Raw genomic sequence first — 21949 nt, 5'->3', positions numbered from 1 at the left:
TACAGTCTTTGCCAGTGTTTTTTTACATTGATGCAGTCGGGTATGTTTTTGATGTCATTTTGTGCATTCTACTTTTTTGCTTAAAAACATCGATTTTAGATCAAATGACAGTCCTCCTTAGAAAATGAGGACATGTGGACCAGAAGAGTAGCATAACGATAGATAAATTCAGCAGCCTTCTGCAGCCCCCAGACTTAAGTTATCAGACACTTAAGATATTTAAATTTAAATTTTAAATCTTTAAGTGCACCAAGAACCAGATTTTAAAAGAAATTCCTCACCCTGCAATTCCCATTTTCTCTCAGTGGAAACTGCTGGGGGCTAAGCACTTTTGAAATTTGGCCCCACTTATGGATGCAGAGCATTCTTGAAAAGCCACTCTAGATGTTACATGTTGAAATATAAATGGCAGTGCATAAATGCTGTCAGAGGGAGTTAGCGTAAGAATGTAACTTGCAGTAAGGGGGCTCTGCTTTAATTCATAACCTGCATGCCCAAATACTCTATTTACATTTCAAAACTCCACCTCAAAGAACATCCAGACAGAGCTTTGTGCACCCTTGATGTCAATTTAAAAACACAAGAAAGTAAATTTAGCCAAGCAATCGGAATAGCAGTGGACCACCTTCTTCCCCTCCCCTGCATCACTCCACTACATCTGACTATTCAGTAGACCCAATATAAATTAAAATTCCCACATCACACTCTTCCCCCAAACCAAATTCCCACCCTCAGCTGCATTAATCTCTTTCCAGTGCTGCTTAATGGCAGCATGCCTGGAATGTCAACAAGTTTCAGACCAGGGTGGAGGAGAGTACTCCAAAGGAAGGGGCTTTCAGAGAAAACATTCTGCCAGCAGCCCCCTGGCTTGGTAGGACAGCATGATCTCTGCTGTAGGAGCAGGTCAGGGAGAGAGTGCTGGTCCTTCAAGTATGAAGAACCCAGATTACTTAGGGTTTGTATGTCAGAACCTATATGAACGTGGGATCTTACTCGTACAGAATGTGCTGTTTAATATTTGCTGGAAGGTGGAGACAGTGCCAATTTTTCATTCTGTTGACACAAGCCAGATTAGTGAGGTTCTGGTGCAATTTAAAATAGATATACTATGCTAATCTACACAAAAACCAAGAGACAATTAAAGTGCTCAGCTGCCTGTAATCCTGATGGTACTGTCTTGAGTGCAGGGGACTGGACTAGAAGACCTCTTGAGGTCCCTTCCAGTCCTATGTTAAAAACAAACAAACACACAAAAAACCTAGATAAATTCATGGAGGATAGATCCATCAATGGCGATTGGCCAGGATGGGCAGGGATGGTGTCCTTGGCCTCTGTTTGCCAGAAGCTGGGAATGAGCAACAGGAAAGGATCACTTGATGATTACCTGTTCTGTTCGTTCCCTTTGGGGCACCTGGCATTGTCCACTGTCAGAAGACAGGATACTGGGCTAGATAGACCTTTGGTCTGACCCAGTATGGCCGATTTTATGATTCTATGAACTTCACCCTTTTTTAGGGCTATTGATCGTTTAATGTTTTCCAGTTCAATGGCTTTTTTTAATATTTATTCATAAAACTCACCACTGCTGTCATGCAAATTAATCCTAACTTGTATCTCAATTTTCTTCTGACAACTTCTGCTTATGTCTTAAAAATAGTTGTCATTTATTACAGGAAACATCCTTTGCTTTGGTGCATTACCCATTGGTAATGCCACTTCAAATATAATGAAAAACCCTGACTTTATGAGGGAGGATGCATTTTATTTTGTTTAAATGATTGAAATAGCTCCCATTCATCACAAATCAATGTTGTCTTATCCTGCCAGTCTCACAATCTGATATGAATCATGTGCTGGGTGACACAATTATATTCATGGTTAGTGAATTTTCACCAGTTAAATTCACTGTGAATAAATTTGTAATAACTACCAGAGATCATTTCCAAAGCTTCCCTGTTACAGTGAAGTAATGACTGCTAGTCAGCAAAGAAATAAAACCAAGGGCTGATTTTTGCAAAATCGCCGTAGGAATTTGGATGGCAACTGGGCGGTTGAATTTCTAAGGTGACTGCAAATCTTGGCCAAGAACTTTAGAGCACAGCAACTGCTACAAACTGGCGAGTGCTAGTGAAAAGACTATCTTAAGGCATAGCCATGACAGGTTAGGGCCCCAGCTCCTGGAGTCAGAGTTACATCCGAATCTTGTCTTCCATTTTAATAAAGTATGTTTCTAGCCCTCTTGGCTGCAAAAGCTTCAAGACATGACCAGAGATCAATTGATGCAAAGACGTATGTCTGAGTATTCAAACATCCAGAAACAATAGCTCAAAAAGATGTGAACTGTCCCAGGCCTGTCTTCCCTGGGATGTTAACACCAAGACCCAGGCTTCGGGGAGTACTGCCAACACCAACCCAGCAGAGGACTCTGTGTTCAGCCAGAGGAGGAAGAGGAAGCTGGACCTAACCACCACCACCCCACAAGTAGATATATCTGAGGTAAACACTGTGGATGGCTCTCCACAGACATTTCTGGTGCCTCTCTGTGAGGGAAGGGAGGTGCCCCTGATGCTGCTAAGGGGGGGGAAGAGGACTCTGCTGCTGTTTCTGCCATTGCTCATAGTGGGAAAACCGTGCCATCTTGTTGCACCCCACTATGCCCAAAGAGGAGTGGTGGCAGCTTCCTCAGCAGCTTAGTGGTAGGTTCTTTTATGGGTTGGCTCGTAATACTGTAGAGTTGGACACAATGAGAGGCAGGGTCAAAAGAGGTGCCCCATGTCATGATGTGTCTAGAAGCCTGGACTGCTTTAAGCCAATCCTGGTTGGTGTCTCTTCTGACAAGAGAAATTAACTTGGATCATCCGTGACCTAGTTCAGCCATTGACAAGCGTAATCAGTCTAGCCTTCTGGGGCACGGTTTGTGTCTTCCTATGGCTTTTGTGAACTGCCAATCAAATGGCTACTGCTCAAAAATCTACAGCTGGTCAAAACATTTTTGATTGAATGAAATTTAATCTAAATGTGTGATTTCATTGAAACATAATGAAATTTCCATTGGGATGGTATTTGAGATTCAGGGCTCTTTGATCACTGCTGACCAATTCCAATAAAAAAAAAACTAGGCTTTTCAGGCTAAAATCATACATTTCAACACGACTCTGTTTGGAGAAAACTTTTGAAAGCTTTTATTTCATTCCAGTGTGGAATAAGAACAAATTTTGAAACTGCAAAAGTTGTCACAAAATGGCACTGTCATCCTCCAACCACCTACAGTACAATATAACATGTATAGTTTTGTCTATTGTCTTCAGCACTCTAAGCAAGCATAACTAACAAACAAAATGATAGCATATTTGATGCCCAGTGAAACCTGACAACCAGGTTTTACTCCAGTTTGACATTGGTATAACGGAATTCAGAATCTGGCCCTTAGAATGTAACTCGATCCAGTTAACTGTGTAAAATAAACCCAACCACAGTAGTGTAATGGTAAGCACCATGGCATCATTTTAAAAAGAGAAGGAGCAAGGAGTTGGCAGTCTGAAAGTAACTTATATATAGCACACCTCTGAGGTAGGTTTTTCCTGGGGGTAAAGCACCATGCAGTAGATTTACCTATGCTCCCCATCAGCTTAAAGGGGGAGGACCAGCTCAGTGAATTTATCTATACACAGTACAGTGTATTACTGTAGTAAGAGGACAGCATATTGAAAGCTAAGCATTGTCTAGGCATGGGAGTAGCTGCTTTGCTGAGTATGAAGCGTTTCGCAGTGGATGCCAGTCTATCATTATTTCTAAAACAATGAAGGTTAAGTAATTATTTGCTGCTTCCCTAAAAATGAGTTTATTTTTCAAAATGTTCCTGCTATTCCTATGTGTCTTGCTATGACTCATTTGTATATTCTGCATTTATTCTGTTTTATTTTTCTAAAAAAATACACATAGTCATTTCCATGCTTTTATTTGGACATAGCAGAGAAACGGAAAATGGTTTGGGAGGGAAATATCTTGTGCTGAAGAATAGACAATGATTAGGCTAATTCTAGTTTAAGAAAAACATGTTTTAAATATGTGTAATTAACAAAAGGCTTGACAAATGCACACCTGCACAAGCTACACTATGATCATGACAAAAATGCAAACAATGGAGCTGATTTATTTTTCTTAGAGAGTGCAGCAAGTGTTTGTAAAACTGCACCCATTCATAAACAAAGACCCGTACCATGAGAAGCAGAGCAAGGAGATGTGGTTTTCATAGCAGTGTTTAAAACTCTTGGGGTTTGAATTTTATAAAGCTTTTGAATTTGAACTGGGGAGAAGAGCTGGGTTGATTGTAGTACAAGCTATTCATTACAGTTAATAGGAATGTAGGCTATTAAAAACTGGTGAGTAATATTGCTAAGAGTTTGAGATTTAGGCCTCCATTCTTCAAATTTTTTCCAAACTGTACAGGCCCACAGCTTGGGGCTTGATCCTACACTTTGTAGCTTAGGAGCATGAATACAAAAAACAATACAACAGCCTGGAAGTGATGTCTTGTCAGAGTCAAATGGAACTGAGATCTCAGAAGTTCCAATGATTTTTAAATGGCTTCAGAATTTGGTACCCTATTGTCTGTAGACTGTATATTCCAGTTTAAACTCTGAAATTGTGGTAGTTTCTGCCTTGTAATATTTATTTGCACGTTGCATTTTAACCTTAATATCCTAAAAAAAATATTAAAAATAACAATGGGAGCTCAGTTTTATATCTTCATGTTTAACACAAAGATACGATATAAAATGGTCTATTAATGATTTAGTATGGACTGGAGGTAATGACTTCATTTTAAGTCTGCACTAACTGGCAACGTGGGTTTTGTTTATTGGAAAATACATTAGGTTTACTATTTTCTCACTAATGGACCAAAATCTATCATGATTTCCTGCTGAAATAAATATACAAAACTAAATTACCAATATGTTAATCTCTGCGATGTTGAAATATAGTCCATAGTAGACATTGGCTGCCTAAAGAGTCTGCGTCTCGTTTATCTAGCTCATTTCCTATAACCTGGCCTTGCTGATTCTACAGACAACAGCAGAAAGCATCTATCAGTAAACGTTTGTATATTACCTGACAGCCTGGAGAGCTGTTAAGCCCAATAAAATTACTTAAATTAAAGACATAGTATCAATTCTTAGCTATCAAATTACCATAACAGTAAAGCTCATTATTATTTGTACTCTCCTAGGTATTATTCACCCTCACCCAAAGACATTTAATAAGTAGAAATAGTAGTTTATGAAATGAAATTTCTATTAGGCTAACACATGAATCCATGTATTCATGTGGCACATAGGTATGTGTGAACACTGGATATAATGGAGAAATACTGGAGAAGGAAAGACATGTTTCAGGAGAGACCCAACCAAGCTGCTACTGGACAAACAAAAGCATCTTGGCATGTAACACTGGCCTCTGTCTATGCTCAATACAGATTTCTGTCCTACAACTTTGCCGGCCTGCTGCAGCATGTATTGCTGCCAAAACAGACACCATCTGCTCTACATTCTCACTTCTTCAGAGTTTAAAGGCTTTGTTTTTTCCACTGTGTTTCCAAAGTGTGATTGGGAACAAGCCTGAGAGCTTAGCTTTTATTTTTTTAGATATAATTATGAAAATGCCAGATTGAGAGCTCTGGAGTATGAAATCTGTTTATTCACCAGCCAGGTACAACATAGGTAGCAGTACAGCAGGCTTTCCTGCACCATGCTGCCAACACGTCCACACTCCTAGAGGGATCATCTATGGGGGTGAATACGTAATTTATTCTCCATGTTCAGTCCATAGCTAACAAAGGAGGGGTTGTGTTGTGGCCATCCATGCACTGGGCATTAAAGTAAGACTCCAGACTCATATCACAAGAATATTTCCTTATTTGTTAATACAATGTTTGGATGGGTCATTAGAATAGGACACAAGGGGAGAGAAAGCATAAGGCTTTACAAAGCCAGCATAGGCCCTACCCAAATGTCCCCAAACCTCCTATTGTGGGAGCTTGCAGCTGTGCAAAATGGCTTCAGCTTTCCATGCACTGGGGAGCTGCATTAGTGGATAGTTCTAGGTATGACGAGAGCGTGGTCAGAGTACTTGACTAGGAAACTGATTCACCACCTCTTTGCAAGGGTTCCCACTAATGGAGCTGCTACCAAGCTACAAAGCTGTCCTTCGACAGGACCCCCGAGAGAAGGTACAGTGCAAACAACACCCACCCTTCCTCAATCTGAGTCCTCCCTGCAGCACAAAAGACCTTGGAGGTTCATAGAAGTGTAACTTACATTTCCCTGCATCGGTTTCAGAGAAATTGGATCGTGCTCCCTGGAGGTGAAGCCTTGAGGACGGTAATTTTCAAAGTAGTCCTTGCTCTTCCACTTTATCAATCTAATGCTTAAAAATCTCAAGTCAGAGAAGGCTCAGGCTGAGAAGATAGGACAAAGGCCAGAGGAAGGGTCTGAAAAGAGAACAGAGGACAAACCCTTTTAGGGTTGTAGTGTTTAAAGTTAATTTTTGCAGAGTTTCATTTTTAATAACATGGAGTGGCCTAAATCTATGGCTAATGCAAATGTATCTCCCAAAAGAATAAAAACATGTCAAACAAAAGTCCATAAAGATCCATACTTTGATAGCTGATAATTGCAGCAAAGGGCACAAAAAAGTCACATCCAGTTCACCGGCAGGTTCACAGCCTCAGTATAAGGGATGGTACAGACCGGGAAATATCCTTAAACTAAATGATGATGTTTGATTATTGCAAATTTGTTTTTTCTTTTCCTGGCAGTTTTAGCTGAATCATGAAGGAAACTAAAACAGTAAATGGTAAAGTGCAGCTTGAGTACTAAAAACAGCAGTCAGCTGATGAGCTAAAAGATTGGACAGTGCTTACATATCCTGGATTATAGCTGAAAGTGTACTATGCAGACCATAGAAAATGCAAGTTCTCTCTGTGTGGAGACTGCCTGTGATCTCCCTGACAGTGCTATAAATTACGGGGAACACTGATGAAGCCAAGGGGTTACACAGGTATATAAGAGCTCAGAGTCAGGTTTTCCTACCCTTTTGCATGTTGATATGAATGTTTCCTTTTGATAAACTCTGCTAACTGGCTTAGGGCTATTATTTTATGTTCTACTTCTTGAAAACCCCACTAAGGTCCATTTAAACTCCTAATTTATAACAAACACATTATGCTACAACATGCGATAAACCTAGATACTAAGAATAGGCTCAGAGAGAGGGAGCACTACACTGGAAAATTACAGAAGGGATGTGATAGGGAAAATGGCTATATCATATTTAGGTAAGAGGTATGAGTCATTTAGATACTAATAATTTTGAGATGTGGTCAAAACCCCTAAAATGTACTGGACAAATTTACTTCACCAGGAGAGACGAACACAGACCTCAGGCTCTGTTGCTCACTTCTCCTTCAGTCTCACATATGTGACCGATTGGTCTTTTTTTAAAGTGAACAGAGAAATTGCCATACTGAATCAGACTGGTCTCCAGCAGTGGCCCCTATCAAATGTTAAAAGCAGCAAAGAATCCTGTGGCACTTTATAGATTAACAGACATTTTGGAGCATGAGCTTTCGTGGGTGAATACCCACCTCGTCAGATGCATGTAGTGGAAATTTCCAGGGGCAAGTATATATATGCAAGCAAGCTAGAGATAATGAGATTAGTTCAATCAGGGAGGCTGAGGCCCTGTTTTGGCAGTTGAGGTGTGAAAAACAAGGGAAGAGAAACTGGTTTTGTAGTTGGCAAGCCATTCACAGTCTTTGTTTAATCCTGAGCTGATGGTGTCAAATTTGCAGATGAACTGAAGCTCAGCAGTTTCTCTTTGAAGTCTGGTCCTGAAGTTTTTCTGTTGCAGGATGGCCACCTTAAGGTCTGCTATAGTGTGGCCAGGGAGGTTGAAGTGTTCTCCTACAGGTTTTTGTATATTGCTATTCCTAATATCTGATTTGTGTCCATTTATCCTTTTCCGTAGAGACTGTCCAGATCAGCCACACCATCACCGGTTCATTCACCTGCATGGTGAATGTGATCTAACCAGATCAGCCACACCATCACCGGTTCATTCACCTGCATGTCCACCAATGTAATATACGCCATCATATGCCAGCAATGCCCCTCTGCTATGTACATCGGCCAAACTGGACAGTCTCTACGGAAAAGGATAAATGGACACAAATAATAAAGGACAATGTTGGCCCAAAACCACATGGGTACAAACTGGTCATCAATAAATTCAGGCTGGAAATTAGAAGAAGGTTTCTAGCCACCAGAGGAGTGAGGCTTAATAGATTCCAAGGCCAAATGGGACCATTGTGATCATCTGGTTTGGCCTCCTGTATAACACACGTCATAGAACTTCCCAGAATAGAACAGTCTCCCTATACAAGTTTTGGGAGCAAACAATGTATTTAGTTTTAAGAAAGAAATGGACAAACTTATGAGTGGGATTATTTGATGGGGTTGCTTGTGATGATAGGGGAAGGGCTGGGCAGCCCTGGGAACCCCTTCTCGTTCATGTCTGATATTCCTAAAACCTTATGATTCAGGGCTTCAGGGGTTGGCTTCAGGGGTTAGTGAGGAAGTTTTCCCCCCCAATGTATTCTGGGTTTTTTTTTCTCCTTCCTATGAAGCATCAAGAGATGGCCACAGATGGAGATGGGGACACTAGATGGGGAGGACCAGAGCTCTGAGTGGAGTTTCTGCTGTCACTGTGAATTGCCTTGATTTCGTTAACCTTCAAATCAATCACATATAGTCTCGCCCCTATATTGTTTCTAAGGAACACATGCCTTCCTACCTAACAAATGTGGGTATTTGTCTATATAATAATAGCTAGCACTTATATAGCACTTTTCATCAGTAAATCTCAAAATACTTCACAATCTTTAATGTATGTATCCTCACAACAACACTGTGAGGAAGGGAAGTACTGTTATCCCCATTTTTTAAGATGGAAAACTGAGGCACGGAGAGACTAAGTGACTTGCCCAAGGTCATGCAAGAAGACTGTGGCAGAGCAGGGAATTGAACCCAGATATAAATTAATGCCCTAACCACTGGGCCCTCCATCATTACTTTCCTGCTTGAGGTAAAAATCCAAATACATGGCCACAGTATGCAGTTACTGCATTGTCACTTATATACATCTAAGCCAAACAGATGGTCCATTCCTGACTTTCTGATTTACGACTGTGTTTAAGGATAGTATGGTTTTCGGTTATTTCTAGTTCTGTTCGTATTTTCTTTATGTTCTAACCCTGCCCCAGTGAAATCAATAGTGACATGTCCATTGACTTACACGAGAATAGAGTTAGGCTAATGAAGCAAGCTTTTGAAAATTCCAGCCCTGGTGATAAAACCCGCTGTCACAGCTCCAACTACCTCTACATTTTGATGATCTTCAAATGAAGTTGAACCCTACAGCTTCCCCCATCTCTATTTCAGATCTGAATGCTGTTAAACTAGGGAAAAGTTTGCAGTACAGACCTACCTCTGGTTAAAAATGAAATTCCTTTAATCCTTGACTTGAACTAAATTGTTTCCTCCCTTCATCTTGCACAGTCACTCTCCTTCCTTATTCAAATCATTCACAGTCACTCCATGTACCTAATCTAACTGTTCTTCATTCATTCTCAAGCCCTAAACTACATTAAGCTTCATCCTAGCTAAAGTTGTTCCAGTATATCTCTGTGCCTGTCTGTCTTCTTTAAACTGTTGTTCATTCCTCATCTCACTCGCTCTTTCTCCCTAGTTGGTGGCTACATGCTACAGGAGATGGACTGCATCATTTTCAGCTGCAGGCTCACCCCCCCCTCCTTTGCTCCATGAACTGTCAGTGAGAGGCTCTGGCCATAGCTGCAGTTTTTAGTCCAGGAAACATTGCAACAGCTACAGCACACCTCCATTCAGAGGTCACGTAATCCAAGCAAAGCGGATAGCTCTGGTCACTGATTTCCGAATATGCTCCTCCTCTACTATTTTTGTATGCCGGTGAAATGCAGAGTAAAAACAAATTAGATTCACAAGGAATTATTATTGCTATTATTTATCAAGCTTCTGCTAGATGCAAGATGCTCTGTAAGCTTAGAGGAAAGCACAGTCGTTGCTCCAAAGTGCATACAGTCTGAAAGCTGAGACTGACAATATGGGGCTGGCCCACATAATCCATCAGCTAAAGGTTCAGGAACAAAGAAGTGGAGCTGTCTATGTAGAATTATCACTGAAAAGCTTCCTGGGAGAAGCATGTTTTAAAGAGTGATGCACAAGAAGAGGGAGGCATTCTGTAACTACTATAGAAGAGATGAAATTATTGCTTCCTACCCAGCTCTATTGCTACCTCCACCCCTAAAATTGCAAAACTTCCCGATTTCTATTCATCAATAATTAAGGGCCCATCAGCAATACTCAGAGGGAGCTTACGTTGCACTTTTGAGCAGTAATGTACCATGGATAGATCCTCTTTTTCAAATCCCAGGGCACCAGGCCATGCAAGGCTAGTATTGCATTTTCAATTAGCTTCTGAGTGAATGCTTGGCATATGTAGAAGTGACCTGGTACACAATTAGCTTATTGTTCCTTTCAGCTTTGTGCAGAGAGGATCTGAAGGATTGGAAGTGGGGGGGGGGCGGAAGAGCCAGCCAGAGGCATCACTGTGGATATGGAATAAGGGATTGCTCAGCTCCTGCAGATTCACTTGCTAACTCGGGAGTTACAGCTGTTATTAGGAGGCATTCAGTGTGGCTTTAGGGAGTGTGCCAGGGGATAATCACTGAGTCGACTCTTTGATTTCTTGTAATCTGGGCTCTTTTCTCTTCTGAGTCTCCTCATCATTATTATGGAGCCAAACAGTCCTAAAAAGATCCAATTTGCTGTGCCATTATTTCAGAGTCAAATAGATCCTGAAGCAGCTGAACAGGTAAGGAAGACAGGTATCTTTCACTACCTGGGGGACTGGGTGTGGGATGAGAATAGGTAATATTCATGGCCTAAATTCTTCTCCAGTTTACGCTTGTGTAAATTTAGATTAAATCCATGGAAATCAATGTAGTTATGCTGGGATAGCCAATGTAACACGGGGCAGCATTTGTTCTGTTGTGAGAATGCACATTTTAACTCGCACAGGTTTTTCTAAGTATATATTAGCTGTCTGACTTTATTCTTTTAACATGTTTTGCACAAGAGATAAGCACACTTTATCTGAAGACATAATATCAAGCTGAATCAATATGGGAAAAGTAGCTGAAATGTATTGTTACATATACACCAAAATATACATTTTATAATTTGTGTTGAAGGGAAATATCGCAGATCCTGGTTAAGAGATTGCCTGCTTGCAATTTATTTTGGTGTTGGAGCAACTCATTTAAATGCTGCAAGATAGTAACTTATTGAGTTATTCCCCCACATTTTAATACTTCTAATACTGAATTCTTTACATCACTGTTACTGTTTGCTAAGTATTTCATGCGTATCTATGTGGCTATATGTGTGACTATATATACATACACACATTCAGAAATATAGATATACTGTATGTATATATGACAGCTGAATCTGACTCACCTGTAAATTTATATACTGTCCAATCCTGCATTTCTTACAGGCTGACCTCTCTTTAGTTATACACACACACACATATATATAGAGATGTGTAGAGCTACTTCTATATTTAAGGAATGATAACCATAAAATCTTAGAAGGCAGAGGTGGATAATACCTGTTAGTTGGTCTAGTCCTTCAGTGTTACTATATCATTGTTCCCTGTTGTAAATTTACTGTTGTTTTGATACATCTAGTTTTAAATGATACCAAAGACGTAATAGGGCTTTGACAATTCCATTGTAGAGTGATGGCAGTGTAATCGTTTACATCTGGAGGACAGACATCTTTTTCCTTATCTTCTGATGTAATGTCTCCTAAGAAGAGGCGGGCTTTGCCAGGAAGAGATGAGTTGTTGTTGGCGGCCATGGAGGAAGGGGAGAGGAGGGAGGGGGGTACAGGCAAAGAACTTCCTGCAGCCTTCAACCTGTCCAGAGATGGTTTTACTAAAATATATTTATAATTTTGAGAATGATCCTTCTATTAACTTGAGCAAGACCTGGTCCACCACCTTTTGAAACCAATGAAAGTTATTGCCTTCAAGGACTGCAGAATTGGGCTAGTAATTAAATTCCTCTGGGCTGTAAAATATTATGAACCAAGTTCTGCCCCACATTTATGGGAAGCCCTTTTGATCATGTTGTACTTTTTATTTATGGGCTAGGTGCCCTATAGTTTTATTTTAGATATTTGAAGAAATTACATCAATACAATCTGGAGTAACTGTCTAAACCTTATTGAGTAACTGTGGATTTCCTCCACTAAGAGTAGAATTGGGCCCTGGCTAGGTGCAGATGTTGCCTAAGCACTTAAAAAAGGGCCAACACATCGACAGAGAGATTGTCTCAAAATGGTGTCTGGGTTAAATATTCTTGAGCACACTATTATATTCTGCTGCATAAGTGCCAGGAGCCTGGGGGCTGTGATATAAAGTTTAGAAAAGCTTTCTTCCCAGATACGTCCATTATTAGAGACTATTCCAACATCATGTTAGTTAATTGTCTAACATTTCTACTGGATGTTAATGGAACCATAAAACCACAAGCGAACTTGTGAAGATTTTAACTAAAAAGGAACCCATATTATGGCAATTCAGATTTAACTATATAAACAGCTGCAATATGCAGTATACTTAAGAAATTTCCTTTTGGAAATATTAATATTAGTTTTTTGGTTTTTTTTAGTTGCTTGGAAATAGATTGATAGGATTTTTTTTAATGTTCCTGTATTCACTGACATCATTTATCTAGTTGTTATTTCTTTGCTCTGCTTATATGCTTCACAGTCAGAGCAACGTCAATGATAGAAAGAGAGATTTAAAAAAGAGATTTCAGTTAATCATTGTTGGTGATAACTGCGGTAGTGCTAGAAATCCATGTTCACATAGCAACTTAGGTTCTTACCCAGAAGTAGAGATAAGGGGTTATATTTTCAAAAGGACCTCAGACTATGTCTACACTTGTGGTGGCAGGGTAGGTGCAGCTGCATAACACAGTGAAAAGCAGGCTTTGTCCACGTTGCAGTGTGTAACTACATGCGTCAGTGAAAAGCTCTGATGGGGAAGGCAGTGGGGAAAGGCTTGGCAGCTGCTGGAGCCTGTCCCTGCTGCCTTCCCCCTGCCAGAGCCTTTCCCCACTGCTGGAACCTTTCCCTGCAGCGGGGAAAAGCTCCAGCAGAACAGTGCTACCAGAGCTTTTCCCCACTGCTTCCCCCATGCTGAAGCTTTTCCCTACTGCCAGAGCCTTTCCTTGTGGCATGCAAAAACTCCAGCAGAAGGGATGCAGCAGGACACTACGCTGCTCCAAATAACTGTGTGGATGGGAGAGTTACTGTTTGGAGAGTAGAGAGTCGTGCTGGGTACTTACCCACAGGGGTCAGGCCTGGTATATCTTTACTCTACTTGCCTAAGCAATGCCTCACCATCTACACTCTACTCATAGCCATGCCAGTGGGGTATGTAGTGCCTGTACTCTACATGCTGCTGAAAGGAGTGTGCAGCATGGACATACTTTAAGTGACTCAGGTGACTTAGTCCTAAATCACATAGGGATTTTTGAAAATCCTAGCCAGTGACACTGATCCTGCAGTATGTTGTACCTGAATTGATTCTGATCATTATTACACTCACAGCTATTAAGACAAAATTTTTAAAGCTGTTTTCCATGTGCTTACTTTTGCCATTTACATTGTTCAGTAAGACTCCTGACAACGTATTCTTTGTTTTGGATGTAGGGTAGCAGGTATGTTTAATGACTCTGCTTGGGCCTGTGTTTTTCACAGATCAGGAAAAGAAGGCCCACACCAGCATCACTAGTTATTATGAATGAACACTCACCCTCAGGTAAGTAAAAATGTATCTTCTAAATTACAAGACTGATGTAGGGGAACAAAAGGCCTGTCTTTTGCAATATGGGTTTAGGAAATAAGTATATTCAAAAAAAAGAAAATCAGCACTATGTTCATGGCGCTAAATGCCAGATCATGGGCCATACATCTGTTCACAGTAAAGACCTATGAATCTATACAAATCCTGGTCCCACTGGAGTCAATAGCATAACTCCCCTTGACTTCAGTAGGGCCAGCAATCCACCCTACATGTGACTCTCCTTGTTGCACATGGAATGAGAGCTCAGTTGTCTCTGTGGGTTGGGAGTGGTCCCAGCTGCCCCTTCCACACGCCCTCCCCTTCACCAATGGGATGTTGGGGGGAATCTGTGGAGTTAAGTTAAACTAACAGAGTTCTTGGTTCTCCAGTTCCTAGAGGGAACCAGGTCAGTTGCAGTGCAGAACTTAATAAAACTAGGTACTTCCAGGTAGGAGGGCCATTCTCTAGTTCTCTGCTGAAGTATATAGTGTCTGTTCTCTCTCTGCTCTGACAAAAAAATCTTCGTGGAGCTTGTCCTCTCACCAAAGACTCCCCTCAGAAGTTTTCTTGGGAGAGTTGATGATTTGGGGCCAGGACATGCTTAATTACATACCTATGCCTCCACAAGGTTGCTAAAGCAAAACTGGAGTTTCTAGACCAATCCATTTTGGAGACACAATGAGCTAAAGAAAGCACTAGAATTATTTTTAAAGAGTAAATCTCAGCAAAATCTTTGAAATATCATAATTTAAAACTCTTTATCTGTTTTTATTTAACCAAACTTCCCTGAAAAATGGCCTTGGGATGAGAAGCAGCATGCACAATTTCAGGATGATTAGTTTCTTTTCTCCTCCGAGGTGGGGATTGAAAATCAAGCTTATAAGGGAGATCTGCCTAACTACGGAGAGATTAGTACCACTTCATAATAAAGGCCTGTCAATAGAGTGAATGATCTAAGATTAGCTCAGTTTACTGTTACTGTGCCATTAATATAATGCAGTTGACAAATTTCCCAATCAGTTTTCACTACTACTTTTAAAAGCTTTTTTGAAAGGCTCCAGTACATTTACAAAGGTTCATTTCCAATTTTCTATAAATGTAACTTTGCATTATTCCTGCTGACAAATTTTATGCTGCAATTTACAGATTAGTTTTATATAGGAGTGTGTTTAATTTTCCATTTAATGACAGAGGGCCCAGTTACCATCTTTGTGAACAATGAGTAGATCTTTACCCTGTGAGAAATCCCACTGATCTCAATAGAACTATCTGAGTGGTCTGGAACTACCTGACATGAATAAGGGTAGCAGAACTGGGCCCATGAGTAACACATATACAAGAAAAAGGAATGGTTCTCCTAAAAGTGATACCTTGCTTCTAGTGAGCTATAATTCCACCTCCTGAAATGCCATTTCTGGAGATAACACTTTATGATTAAGTAGCAAATTAGTCCCAATATAAATAAAGATAATAACAGATCCTTTATACCAACTGGGATCATAAAGGCCATAGTTTTGGTCACTGGTTCTACGATCCACAGGGTAGGGGAGCAAATAAGAACCTAACCAAAGATCAATGGGTATTCGCCTCTCTGGAAACACACAAATGAATTGGTGGGAAGGGTTTGTTAGACAAATTTCTAGGTGCATTAGTAAACATGGAATCATAAGAGTCTAGGAAAAAAAATGCTGGATCTATTTTCCCTTTTTGTGTTACCAGTCCCCTTTAATATTATTTCCTGTTTTAAATGGAGGGAAATTGCCTTGAGCACGTTTTAAAAATAATTCGGATTTGTTCTCATTGCCCTAATAGGTTGTTTGGTTTCTATACTTAGAATTTTTTTCCTTAGAGACTAGTTCTATCTCAGTTCTTTTAGGGTTCAATCTTTCAAGGTTCTGAGCACCTTCCGTTCCCATTAACATCAATGATAGTTGAGGGATGATCCTTCCACAGCTGTACTCATAGGGATTAAAGCCAGAATATGTTGGCTGCACAGCTCATAGTAGCCACATGACAGAGAAGGATCTGGCTCTCAGTCTCTAACCTTTTCCTGACTCAGTGGCACACACCACATCAGGGTTGCTAGGCCTTAATTTAAAACAAACTCACCTTGACTGCTGTTCCATATTGCAGTTCTTTCTAAATAGACTCACATTTCCTTTTGTAAACAGAGCCCTGTTGCAGCACTAAATCAAAAACAGAGAATAAAGACACCTCTCTGATTTACAGAAATTTTTACTGTAAACAAATTGGTGCGTGCCTGTCATCTCTTTTCATACAATGCTTACAATACAACTCCAAATAAATCATTTTTTATTACTATTTAGTACTGCAGCAAGTATCAGTGAAATTTTAACCATGCCATGGAAAGAACATTGACACATGCAAATCATTGGTACACTTGGCTCAGTCTTTGGTTAAAGTAGGCAAGTATCTTATTTATTTCTGAATTTTTTGCAAAGTTAGAACTATTTTCAAAAATGAAGTCTTAAAGCTTTCCCAGAAACGGTATGTCTTGGTAAAATTGTGTGTGTGAGTGTATTTACATGTGAATGCTTGATATGTGCATGTGTATAGTGGTGTGTGTGCATACATGTATGGTTTATGTGTGTGTGTATATATATATATATATATAGAGAGAGAGAGAGAGAGAGAGAGAGGGAAAGAGTTCCTATATATACGGATGTGAGTGTGTATATGTGCAATTGTACATCCCCTCCCTCTTTATTTGTATATAGAAGCCTCACTATTTGGTTTGGAGGAAAGGTGTTTCTAAGGGTTAGGAGTTCAGATTTGGATGTGCTTTTAAAGATTGAGATGCCTCAACAAAGTTTATTCAGACTTTCAACCCCTTGAAAAAAATGAAGTAGAAATCTTGTAAGAATGGGCTCTTCTGCACGATTTCTGGTGTATCTGCTCCCAGAGGCAGCTGATTAGAGCACAGCTTTTATGATATTTTGGCATATCTGGCTGCAGCCCCTTCTGGAAACCAGAGACAAACAAAACTTATTTGAACCTTGACCAACTTTATAATAAATTCAATCTGAGTTGTGCTGTACAAATGGTTCAAGGTCAGAATGGCTTTTTCCTTTCCTGAGCCATTTCATCCATACCTCATGTCTCCTACAAACTCCAGTACAAAACCAGGAGTCTATCTGCACTGACGTAAGTAGAGGTCATCCTGCTTTCAGGATAAATAATTTTGAACTAATGGTAAGTTTCTCAGAAACTATAAGACAAGTCTGTTTGGCTTCCTCAACATTTACATCAAAGGAGACTGTGAACACCAGACCACACTAAATGATTTAAAGGCTGTTTGTGGATCTGGCTTCAAGAGATACACACAGCATAGGGGAACATTGATTGGTGTATTTTCCCCTGCACACAGTGTAGGAGCCATCAGATGGCCACATATAACAGTGTTAATAATTTGCAAAGGAGAGGATTTAAATTCTCAATAGCTACAGAACTTCCTGTAGAGGACAAAACATCACTTTAAAACAAAATGAAAGTTAAAAAAACCCACTCAGCATCATCTACATCCATCCTGGAGACATCTTTTTGATGGAGGGCATTCTGCCAATATTATGACTGTGGTAGGAAGTTACCAATAATAAATCCAAATTGACCTATAGCTTCAAAGGAGTTATGTTTTTCATTGACACCAGTTGAGGATCTGGCACATTATTGTATTTAATATGCATTTTAATGTATTTTTATTTTCAATTTTGGGATAAATGTGATGTTTATGAAAGCAAAGGACTAATGAAACTGGAGAGAGCTATGCACAATGTAGGCCATTCCTATGCAAAGTTTCCTTTGCTGCAATCAGAATTTTAGCCTTCAAAGATTTCTCCTTTGTTGTATATTGTTTATTGTGTATGGTTGTAGTTAGATGTTTACAGCTGATAACAAAGTGTTGGGTTTTTTTGCACAATATACTTTGAATGTCAGTATTATAATTATTCTTTTGGTTGCCTCTCTCCATAATTTTGAAACTCTGTTTAGATGTTCCACAGTCTACACAGGAGCAGGGTCCCTATGTTTGTAGTACATGGGAAATAACCACCCTGTCACAACTGGCTCTGTCCTCAGATCCACTTCCTCCCCTCCTTTCCCCACTTCAGAGAGTGTCTCTGCGGACAGCTTGGCTTCCTTGCAAGCTATCCCCATTAGTGTCTTCCCTCAATCCTGCTCTTTCCTTGCTAGTGAGGGGCTCCCGGAAGGGGGCTGGAGCGCTATGAGAATCACATCAGCTTAGGTTCAATGCACATTTAAGAGCCCAGGCTGACAATCTTTTATTGATTCTTAGTATTAATTATTTACCTTATTATTTTATTACTAAACATTGTATTCTTTCTTTGAAATACATTTTTAGCATAAAATTAATTAAAGAGAAAAAGGGAGCTATGGAGTATGCTGCACTGAAAATAAAATGATAGTGTCTAAGCAATTCAGGCCCTGATTCAGCTAAACTCTTCAGGAGGTGCCTAAGTGCTTCACTGAAGGGATAGGGATTTTAGTACGTGTTTACAGTTAAACACACACTCAAGTACTTTGCTAAATTAGGGCCTCAGCTGAGATTAGGCACAGCTCTCTCGATTCTTCTTTGGGTATCTTGTGACAGTGTTGCTGAAAGCAACAGAAACCAGAACCTACCTTCCCTGTATACAATCTGCTTTAACAACCAGGGCATAATCATGAACTATTCTCTCCTTATCATGCCCGGGCTGCTACAATGCAGAATAAATCACTGCCATTTGAAATGAAAATATACCAAAGCTGCATACTAGCAGAGTCTCATGTTGCAATGGCTCAGGAAAAAACTGATAACTAGGGGGGAAAAAATGGCTTTTCATGGCAAAACCATTTCAGATCACAGCTCAGATTTAAATATATTGAGATTCACTTTGATCAGAATATGCCGCCTATTTCTTTGTATGAACTGGCTTTGTCTCTGAGTCACTATAACATCAAATGATCTGCTGGTACAATCCGCCCAGCTTGTGTCACAAGTGTATAGGGAGTTTGAAGCCATGCTAGGAATTGGGAATCCTACTGGATCCTAAAGCCTTCAACATAACTCTGAATATTTGGGTAAAAATCTCCCTTTCTAAACTCTGTTTTTGTTTCCTGTTTCTAAATCTTTTTTCCTCTGCTGCACTTCTGGGCTTCTTAGCCCTGCATATGAATGGTACTCAGGGCTCGAAATGAGGGAGTATGTAGTACCACAACATGCCAGCACCTCCTGTAACCTGTCATCTTGTTCTCCAGAACCTTTGTTTTCATTTAAAAGCAAACAGAAGTCTGTGTTTCTGATTGTTGCAAAGATAACTTCAGAAATGTGAACCAAGAGCAAACCCATGTAACTGTGTCTGCCTGAGTTTTTGGAGAGTCTGAAACAATAGCTCTGAGGTGTGGGGGAAAAAACCCATTCATCTCAGTAGATGTTAAATCAGAGGCCAGTGATGATACTTTACATGTCAACATTGGTAACTATTTCACTGCTCATCAAAGTGTCTAAGAAAGTGGAGGAGTGTACTGTACTTCTCTGAAGATGCATGTCATTTACTCTGAGTGACAACTCAACTCATTTTGGCATCAGGAGTGACTTGGGTTTGGGAAAACACTAGAACTTATTGGCTCAATCAAGAAGGAGCCAAGCAGAGCCCAACAAGACATCTGAGCCCCAGCAAAAGGAAACCACACCTGAGGAGCCAAGCAGAGCTCTTGGGTATATTTTAACTTCTCACAGGGGGTCTGAAAGCCTAGGAGGCTAGCAGAGTCCAGCTGAGGGCCTGTTATTATATTATGAACATCTGCGCAATCTACTGATAGAGATGTCTCACTTTTGCTTCCAAAATAGGTGGCGTTAATTTTGTGGGTGGAGCTTGCAAGAATACTTCTACATTATTCCTTTTTTTCCAATATGACCCCTGATGCTAATTCCTAGGAATGGACAGACCTCAATCCAGTTTCTCTGGCAAAGTCCCATTTGTCACATACAGAAGTCTGGGAACTGCTATCTGATGAGTCACTAAAAATATGCACTATATCCCAAATGTCCCAGCAAAAATAATTGGTCTGCTGGGCTAAATTAGGTCACATTCTGAGAACTGTGTGTAAAGTAACCAGTCCCCCACTCCTATAAAGGGATCACCCTCTACTCCATAACCATGGGAGCCTCAGTCCAGGCCCATCTCTCCCTCACACTGAAAATGCTGGTTAATGGTGTAACATTATAGCTGTTGTGACTCCTCTGGCTTCTCCTAAGAAAAGAGATAAGAGTGTGATCTGCAAAGGGCTGAGTTCCCTGTCCCTCTAGAGTAGCTCTGCATGTTCCATCTGCTAAGAACTTTTCAGAATAGAAGCTAGCTACCAGAGTGGGTAGGGAAGTGAATTTTTTCCCTTGTGACAATTTTTTTTTATTTTTGTCTGAATTTGTGCGTGGTAGTGGTGGTGGTTTTGTGAGTTAACGTCTGTCGGGCCTTAGCCAGCTTCTCTGTCAGATGGCCCCTTTCCCTCAATTAATTCTCAAGTTGATCACACTAAGCAGGCCAGCCTTCCCCTGCTGGTGTCTGCCCTGCTCTGAGGAAGGAGGCAGCATATATGATGGTCCCCTTCTCTCAGATCATCCCCAATTGGCTGAGTGAGAGAGGAACCTTGCCTCACCCATTCTGCAAGGCTTCTGGCCCTAGGCTCTTAAAGACATAGTGATCAGCTTTCCTCCCAGCACTGTTCATTCCTGAACAACTTTATCTCTACCAATATCTCCTAGGTCCATGTATATATATCAGATCTTTCAAAATCTTAAAGGGCCGTACCACATGACGGGGTGGGCTGATCCCAAGGGACTTAAGGGACAGACTACCCCATCACACCTACCTATTACAAGAAATGGACTAATATATATTGGATTACACATTTTAATAAGTGGATTTAGTTTGTCTAATTCAGCTTAAATTTCACCTTGGACAAATATATAGCAGTAAATAAGAACTGGATCAGGTGCCCTGTGGGAGACATCATGTATATTTGTATGCAGTTATAAGGCCAGTCCTACAGTCCTTATTCAGGTAAAACTCTCACTGAAACCTAAATAAAGACTGAAATCTAGGGCCCACAATTTGTGCTCTGAGATATTTTTCAAATGTATGCAATGTTGCTGTAGCCGTGTGGGTCCCAGGATATTGAAGTGGGAGGTGGGTGAGGGAATATCTTGTATTGGACCAACTTCTGTTGGTGAGAGAGAGAAGCTTTTGAGCTTACCCAGCATTAGACTTCTGGCTGCCTAGGCCCTAACTGCTCACTGTTCAGGAAGCTGAAAGTGAGTAAGCCAATAACAGCTGTTTTCAATTGCAAATCTGAGCTTCTAACTTGGTTATAAAATACGCAGAAAAGCAGTAAATCACTAAAAACTGACATTCACAACTACTGTTTACCTAATTTTTTTAAGTCAGAGCAATTGGCTTTGCTCCATGCTATGTATGAATACCATTTAAGTTGGCTCTGCTTTCAGTTTAACTCTGTGACTTGAGGAACAGATGAAAAGAGCAATGAAAATGAACAGTCCTCCCCTCCCCTGCTAATAGTGGTGCAGCTCCAATCATGTTAGCAATACTAGGAGCACTGGTACAGATACGGCATTGGCAGCCACTGTTTTAGCAGGGCTGGATGGCACAGTGACATTGATGAAAACAAGAGAAGAACAAATGTATGTCAAAGGGATTTTCAGAATCAAGAAGCAAAATCCTACAGTTGAGATAAATATCCTACCGTTAGTGCACTTGTATAGCTACTTCTAATAGGATCAAAATGTTCACAGTGGTAAAACATCCCATTTCTCCATCTATGTACTAGATGACAGCTTATGTTCAGATTACTTACCTGACCCTTATACTATGCTAGGCTTTGTTAAGCAAGTAATCAG

The 21949-nt window shown here is 40.3% G+C and overlaps 1 protein-coding gene across 4 annotated transcripts in view; it reads left to right on the top strand.

The window, feature by feature from the left end:
• Positions 1-10735: 10735 nt before the first annotated feature.
• PPP1R1C (protein phosphatase 1 regulatory inhibitor subunit 1C) overlaps positions 10736-21949 on the top strand; it is an 86628-nt gene continuing 75414 nt past the window's right edge. For all 4 annotated transcript variants that reach the window (XR_007768340.1, XM_050916451.1, XM_050916450.1 and 1 more), the window contains exons 1-2: positions 10736-10971; positions 13935-13995. Coding sequence is in view for 3 of the 4 variants with exons in the window: in XM_050916451.1 (XP_050772408.1) it covers positions 10891-10971; positions 13935-13995 (142 nt within the window). In the remaining variant the exon portion in view is untranslated. The remainder of the gene's footprint in view (positions 10972-13934; positions 13996-21949) is intronic.

This window comes from Gopherus flavomarginatus, chromosome 10 (genome assembly GCF_025201925.1).
Source record: "Gopherus flavomarginatus isolate rGopFla2 chromosome 10, rGopFla2.mat.asm, whole genome shotgun sequence".
NCBI lineage: Eukaryota > Metazoa > Chordata > Testudines > Testudinidae > Gopherus > Gopherus flavomarginatus.
The sequence above is the reverse complement of the archived record's forward strand: the minus strand, read 5'-3'. Positions and strand labels throughout refer to the sequence as shown.